This window comes from Arachis ipaensis, chromosome B06, assembly GCF_000816755.2.
Source record: "Arachis ipaensis cultivar K30076 chromosome B06, Araip1.1, whole genome shotgun sequence".
NCBI lineage: Eukaryota > Viridiplantae > Streptophyta > Magnoliopsida > Fabales > Fabaceae > Arachis > Arachis ipaensis.
The window spans coordinates 136,573,147-136,581,082 of NC_029790.2; the positions used below are offsets into that span (position 1 = coordinate 136,573,147).

The following is a 7,936-nucleotide window of genomic DNA, read 5'->3' on the forward strand; positions in this document are numbered from 1 at the left end:
GCATTTTAAAATAATTAATTATGTGACAATCAATTTATATTTGGTTACTTTAGTTAAAAAGTAATTTTAAAATAATTTATTATCTTTGGAATATTTGAGGAAACAAAAATTTAAGTAGTATAATTGTAAAATAGTACAAGATAATTATTTATACTGTTATGTAAATATTGTTATGTATTATTTGATAGTTGAGTTTAAATTAATAAAATCTTTACAATTCAAAATAAGGGGATAAAAAATATTTTGTTTGTAATCATAAAATTCGAAGTATTATTTTACTTATAAGCCATCTTTTAGCCTAAAATGATCCCCTTGGATTATATCCCATTTTAAACTTTCTATCCAAACATACTTATTTTTTGATGGCCTTTTTAAAAAAAAATTTCTTTATCCAACGATTTCCAAACAAACTCGAAGACCACAATAAGACCAAGCCCGTTAATTATTGTTTATGGACATATAAGCCTATCAATCAATCATATATACCTGTCCAACAAATAAAATAAAAAACTTACAAATAGAATTTGTGGTTGTGACGAATTAGTCAAATGTATCTTGATGTCAAGGCCACAGAAGTTCCCCCCTAAAAGCTATTGATGCATCATTTGGATCATGAATTCTAAGTTTTAAACCAATTTACCCGTTTTAGAAACTTAAAACACGATAGGTATCTTTTTATCAGGTGTTAAAACTCCACATTTTGGTAATAGAAAGGGACAGACCACAAACATATAACTAATTGCTAAACTTACACTAAAACCAAATATCCATAAAAGCAACACATCTAGGCACAACTATATCCTAAGCTAAGCTTTTTGCCAACAACCCATCCTTCAACAACTAATTGTGTATAAAACTATATATTGATCTAAAGATGTATCAAAAAGTAACAATAATAGATGAAAGAGAACAAAGAAAGTAACAAATATGAATCCCCAAGCTGACAATGCACGTACAACCCGCACGGATAATATTATGCTATGCCCAACTGGTTCATTGGTATGTCTAACATTGTTCCAACTTCCAACTCACATGATTTATTGGAACATCAATCTGAAAAATTATGAAAAGATTGACGTTACCATACAAGTTCATGTGTGTTAGGAACCAGCTACACAGCAAAAATCTTTTTTGTTTGTTTGATTTACCTTTTCATAGAAGCTATATCTTTTCTGAGATAATCTAATCAGAGAGCTCACACTGTGGTACAAGTAACGATCATACTTACAGGGACCAATGAATCTATCAAAAAAGGAATGTGTTAGACAATTGCAAATATAGCCATTGGTTCTAACCATTTAACTAAATCAGGTCAGCCTTGCAATGGTTTTGCCTTGCGGATGTGTCCCATGCTATTGACAAGATCCTTCCGGGTACAGACAGGGAACATATGGATGTTTTTGAATGCTTTCAGCCGCCACAGAACATATGGGAAGCTGAGCTGATCCCGAGAAGTGAAGCGCACAACCTCATTAAACCAGACACACATCAACAGATTAGTTAGCGGTGTGTGCTTCTTCACGATAACAGAGGCTTCACATAGAGCTGCAAAGCACAAGAATGGTGCAAAGGTTGAAAAAACAATCCAATGGAAGTCCAGGTTTGATAATATAATCATAAAAGCATTAGCATACAATTCATTATTCACATACATGCAGCTATAGACATTAGTAGTGGTAAAAAAATGACAGGAAAACCTTGGATGAATTACAACAGCAATCTTTCGTTGTCACTAAAATTAGAACAATTTTAAGAATATTGTTAGTAATGATAATATAATTTAACGAAACCTTTCTTTCCATTAAATCTCTTGTCTTCAGGCAAGCCATCTTTTTTGTATTGATTCAATTGCACTTCAACTTCCTCTGGCTTGGCTTTGTTCTTCTTGACAACAGCCTTAGCCTCATCATAGACACTACTTCGAGCTCCATGTTCAGATATGGCAAGTATCGAATTTGAGCGCCAAAGTAGGGCTTCCAAAACACCTAGTGGATCCCTCCTAAATTGGGACTTGGCGTCTACCCAAATAGAATACTTAGCTTGAGGAAAAAGGCGATGGCTTAACATCTGAAAATGTCCAATTGAAGAAGATTGGAGAGAATCAGGAAAAATAAAAAATAAAAAAGGGGAGCGGAAAATAGTAGAGAACGATGGACATATATTATCCTTCACAAATGAAAGATATGTCTAAGGTTATCAAAATCTTGAGTTAACACATAAACTTGTTCAAGTTTACTAATTAAGATCTGCAAATCAAGTTTGCAAGTTGAATTTTAGAATTCACGTTTAATTAAGCTTTGCGAGTTTAGGCAAAATCTAGAGTTTGATAAGCTAGCATATGTCAATATGCACAATTGATGGAGTTAATGAAATATTAAAAGGGAGTTGGTGAAGAAAACAACCCATCTGTATGCGTGTTTACATAACAATGGGCGAAACAGAATAAGAATCATAGCAGAACAACTATGTGCAACAAGGAATCAAGTTTAGCTACATCATTTACCATATGCAGAAAAGAGCTCTAAGGTTTAATACCTTGGGAATTTTACCATTCAACCTTTGATCAGAAAAAGGAAGATCCTGAACGACAACAACACGCCATTTCCCAATAAATCCATTTTCTCCAATTCTACGTCCTACTAATTCCTGTGCTTTTACAGTAATTTCATCCCAGAATGCTACATAGCAAACCTGCACATCACTAAATTGATTTGGCAAATAAGATTGGTGGCTTCCAAGATACATTAATAATGAATTCTTATACTACTTAAATAACCTTCTGAATCGAAGCCTTAGCCATTCCAATCGGTTGATATAGATCATCACCACCACCAAATGCACAAGTTGATACCACAGCTTTGCAAGCTTGCATGTAACTCTTATCTTCATCAGATATTTTAAATCCTCCATTAACACTGTAGAACCCACAATGAACTTTCACACTTTTCTTCATCTATATAAAGAAACAGGGTATAAGGCAAGCATGCCAAATAGAAACCCAAGTATCAAATAAAATAAAAACTACCAATCAGCTTATAACCTCAAAACTTCTATCTCTCTCCTCAAAAGTTTGATTCCCAGTAAAGTAATTAAATCTTATGTCTTCTGTACGTAACTGAGACAGTGTAGTATTTCCTCCTACAAAAGATGCATCACTCTCTGAGAACATATATAAAACTTCATCAATAGGGCCACCTGATTCTTTCTCCTCAGGAAAATCCAGGGTCTCAAGCTTTTCAGGTGGTAGGATCTTCAAGCAACCTGATACCATTAGAAAAGTCACATGTCATTCAACATCAGCAACAGTCAAGCTCAGTCCCACAAATAGAGTTGACTGCATAGATCAGTTGATGCCAGCTATATATAGCATAGTTTATGAGTGATTACAACACAACTGCCTACAAAGGATAGACAAAGTTTTGTGTTATCTGTTGACTACTTACTAACACAATCTTCTTTTGTGTATTATGTAAAAGTTTGCTACGAAATGCAACTTAGACAGAGTTATTAAGCATTAACTATAAATAGTTCCCAATTGGTTTAGCTAGGGGTTATTACTTTCAGTTACTAACCATATTATTCTACCAGACAACTCTTGTCGAACGTGATGCATACACTATCTAACTCATTCGCTCAGTGAACAATCCATATTACTCCACACATCATCATAATTCTTAACTCTCAAAGAGGCCTCCTTCAAGCACCCCAAAAATATATCTAAAAACCTTGCTTCAGCAGCAAATGAATGCCAATGCCACATAATTAAACGACAAGTAGCAACAACAAAAACAACAACAACAATAAGTTAATCACATTAATATAAACACTCACACTGTTACTTTTACTTGTCGATTGAGCTACATTCACCAAAATTAAGAAATCCAACAATATAAACTTCAATAATTTTCAATATTTAACTAACGGCTTACTTCCACAGTCACTATCTTAACCAGAAACCATTTATTTTTCTACATTGCAGCTGTTTAGAAGGGACATACACGAAAATAACTTAAACTCATAATTCATTGAACAAAGAAATTCCACATCACATTGTAAAAACACAAAATTGAAAAGAGAATAAACTATACACATAATTACACTAACAACATTTTCTTTAATAACATTCTTATTTCATATCCATATTTATCTTGAATCAAATAAGATACTAAGACAACTCAGTCTTGTATATACACCAAACATACCAAATATAATATAAAGACTTAATTTAGTGAGAAAAATAAGCTGATCCAGGAGCAAGTAAAAAAAACTTACGTTCTCTAACACCACCAACAACATGAGTAGTTGGATCAAGGCGATTCAGGTTCTTATGTTGCTCCACTCCCATTCCCTTTCCCACCGCGGGTTTCGATTCATTGACAGCGCGATTATCACCCGTAGTTTCTGTAACTGTTTCCGAATCCACGTTATTGGAGCTGGAAGAATTGTAGCGGGCGATTCTAGAAGCTTCGAAGAAGAGCAAGCACGCGGCGGGGATAATGACGAGAAGTGTCCAGTACCTCACAAAGAGCCGCCGGAGTAGCCTTCTGTTGCTGAGTTTCTTCCGTTTCCGGCGAGCACGGACGCGCATACGACCGAGTTCGTCGGGTTCTTCGTCGGAAACGGTGATCGATACGTTGGTGTGGTTGTTGGCAAACATCGTAGATAGAAGAAGAAGAAGAAGGAGATGGTGATTTTTGGTGTGAACTGTGAAGGGTGGATTAATTGAAGAAAGAGGGGGAAATGACCAAATGGGAACGAGATTTATCGAAGTTTGTATATAAAATGCAACAAAAGAAGAGCAATTATTTTTTTAATTAATAGAAAATTTTTGAGAGATTTAAACATCATAATTCATTTTTTATGTTTAAGAGTGATTATTCACATAAAAATATTTTTAGAAATTAGTAGGTGATATAAATTTTCTCTTTTTATTGAACAATGTCTTTAAATACAATGAAAACCTCTCTCTAAACTTATATATAAATATTCGTTCAATTGTTGTTGAAATAAATTTTGTCGTCTATTCATGATAAATAAAGATAAAATAGTATATTCAGTACGTTTATTATATAATGATGATAGTCGTGTTATACTAAATTCAAAAAATTTAATTATAAAATATTATTTTTAATTTAACACGTCAAATTTAAATATAAGTCTATGCATCGTACGAATTTAACACTAATCCATATCAAAATTCAAAGCCATAGTCATCAACTAAACTTATGTCAACTTCAAAATATTAAATAATAAAAATATTAAGTATAACCAAAAAACAAAAAAATTACTAAAGACTTTTGGATTGAGATTGAGGATCCCTGCCATTTATCAAATCAAATCCTTTAATCGAGGACCGTGTAGTATATGGCTATATGCCTTATAAAGCTGGTAAGTAGAGAATGTTCATGTGAGTGAATGCATTTCATATGCTCACCACAACCATGGGGAATGGATCCTCTCAATTGTTAAAAAAAAATTGAGAGAGTAAAATGTGATCTCTAACCTTTTAATACACTATTTTTCATGTTTTTTTTTGTTCCACTTATAATAATTAATGATGAGATATCACACTTTACTTCTTCAATTGTTAAAAAAAATTGAGAGGATCCATCTCCCAAGCATGGTAACTTACTACCTTTATATATAATAACAAACTCATGCAAAATTGCAAATATTTGACAAAAGTCCCATGGTGGTTCGTATAAATGAGAGCCAAGGTTATTAATACCCTTCCTTTATAACAGGCATAAGCTTGGCCTATACATAAACGCAAAAATTTAAGATATTCAGATCATTTACATGCCTATGTTTAAACCATCTCAGTTCACTGAAAAACAGGGGTAATTACTATACAAATAAGAAATGACGGGTAAAGACCACAAAGATAAGGTCTTGCAAATTAAAACTGCCATATTATTTGGATAAATTACACTAATCTTTCTGAGGTTAAGCACACTCTTGTATTTATAAAAGTATACATTAACCTCTCAGGTTCTCATGAGATTTAAGTTATATGACATACAACATTTTTATATGAACATGTGCCGTGTGTAACATCACTTACCTCAAGAAAGGTTAGTATAATTTACCATAATGATTTTTGTTGAGACTAGAGGGGATAAAGGATACAACACAGTAAAATCATACTCATAGCATGCCTACAATTCCAAATTCAATGTAGGTTGATACAGAAAAAGGAAAAATAAGTAGAAACAAAGGACATGGTTATGTATACAGAAGCCATGGGAACTATTTAATTTCTCCTTAACATTTCTAAAAGGAAATCTACAACTAAAATGAGAACAATTGATATTGTTTAAGATGTAATCAATTACAGAGACACAAAGGAAAGAAAAAGACAAAAACCATACATGTATGATTTCGACCTCAACGTTTGGAATACTGAGGTGCTTTACGAGCTTTCTTCAGACCAGGTTTCTTCCTTTCAACCACTCTAGAATCTCTAGTCAGAAGCCCTTCTTGTCTCAAAGGTTGTCTGTGATCTTCACTCACCTTCAGCAGGGCGCGGGCAATACCGAGGGAAATTGCTTGCGCTTGACCAGAGAGGCCACCACCCTCGGCTTTGATGAAAACATCGTAACTATTTTCATATCCAAGAGTTATTAAGGGAACCCTAATGTATTGAAGCCACAATGGGTTTCCCTGAAGATATTCCTGTGAAACATATATGACATATTACATATAAACAGATCAAACTGCAAACCTTGGCTAAACTATGTTTAATAACAAAGTGAATAGACATTAGAAGACGGCAAGAGATCAAAAAATGCTATGCGAAGTGAAAATCAGAATCAATTTTAGCTGTATCAACTATCAAGCAAGCATCAAGTAATTTTCATTCGTAATCAACCATGAACTACTACTGTCCTATACTCCTATTTCCACCTAAACCAATCACACTCGAAAGTGAACGCACACTATAACAACATATTTTATTTAATGAACAACATAAGCAGCTATTCTTCATCTTTAACTACAAGTACAATACAACTACAACTACTACCACCAATATTTAAAACAATAATACACATACATACCATTCCTATTTCATCCATATATACAGATCCAATTGCATACTTCAGCTAAAATCTTTACTTAATAGAGAAACTAATTTAACTTAGAATGAAAAAACACATCTCATATGACTTAATTACATTCTCAAGTATCAATAGACAAAGAACCACTGGTAAGGTATTTGAATATTTCAGCCATATAAGCATCTGCAGATCTCAGTTAATAACAAAATCAATTGAACTTACAATGAAATTATCCTTACACACATTGATGAAAACACACACATACCTAAGACAAGAATTCTACTACTAAAATTAAAACCAAAGCTCAAATTTTTGCTTAATGACAAAATCAATTAAAGTTAGAATTAAAAACTAAATTAACCTTAGCTTTATGAACAAGCACACACAAGATCAAATTTTTTACTTAATAACAAAGTGAAATTGAACTTGGAATGCGAAATTAACCTTAGCATCACGGTAATTGATGATGAATTTCCCGGTTCCTTCTTGAAGAACAACACGAGCTATGGCAGACTTCCGGCGACCGGTACCAATGATGGTTTGAGCGGCGAATCCACCGGGAAGTCTGGACTTGACGAGGCGCCTGAGGTCAACAGTTTCTGGCTCCGCCGGAGAAACGGCAGCGGCGGCGGAAGAGGCAGAGACAGCGAGGGAGGGGAATGTAGTTGATTTAGAGACGCGCGAGGGAGGGAGCGTGAGCGCGTGGGGTCTTTGGGAAACGTGAGAAGAGAAGGAGAGTGAAGAGAAGGAGGAAGTGAGGGATGAGAGTGAAGCTGCCATGTCTGCAACTGTAACTACCTTCGCGAAAATGGAAGCTTTGGTTGGATATGAAGGGATTTGTATGTTGAAGATAGAGTTATAACTTATAGGGCAGGATA

At 34.1% G+C, this 7,936-nt stretch overlaps 2 protein-coding genes across 4 annotated transcripts; both read right to left on the reverse strand.

Annotated features, from left to right (window-relative positions):
• Window positions 671-4,787, reverse strand: LOC107605720. Of its 2 annotated transcripts, XR_001612548.2 has the most exons (7): window positions 4,273-4,787; window positions 3,041-3,261; window positions 2,777-2,953; window positions 2,536-2,691; window positions 1,791-2,067; window positions 1,149-1,545; window positions 671-1,053 (listed from the first exon to the last, which is right to left on the reverse strand). XR_001612548.2 is itself a non-coding variant. In XM_016307685.2 (6 exons), the coding sequence occupies exons 1-6, from the start codon at window positions 4,655-4,657 to the stop codon at window positions 1,313-1,315; spliced, it is 1,449 nt and encodes a 482-aa protein (XP_016163171.1). In that variant the 5' UTR covers window positions 4,658-4,787; the 3' UTR covers window positions 671-1,312. The 2 variants fall into 2 exon arrangements, 1 of the variants encoding a protein (XP_016163171.1); XM_016307685.2 differs by having other exon boundaries at window positions 671-1,545.
• LOC107605721 (30S ribosomal protein S9, chloroplastic) lies at window positions 5,303-7,930 on the reverse strand. 2 transcript variants are annotated; one of them, XR_001612549.2, is made up of 4 exons: window positions 7,503-7,930; window positions 6,372-6,675; window positions 5,619-5,757; window positions 5,303-5,439 (listed from the first exon to the last, which is right to left on the reverse strand). XR_001612549.2 is itself a non-coding variant. In XM_016307686.1 (2 exons), exons 1-2 carry the CDS (start codon window positions 7,836-7,838, stop codon window positions 6,388-6,390), a joined length of 624 nt encoding a protein of 207 aa, XP_016163172.1. In that variant the 5' UTR covers window positions 7,839-7,930; the 3' UTR covers window positions 6,120-6,387. The 2 variants fall into 2 exon arrangements, 1 of the variants encoding a protein (XP_016163172.1); XM_016307686.1 differs by lacking the exons at window positions 5,303-5,439; window positions 5,619-5,757 and having other exon boundaries at window positions 6,120-6,675.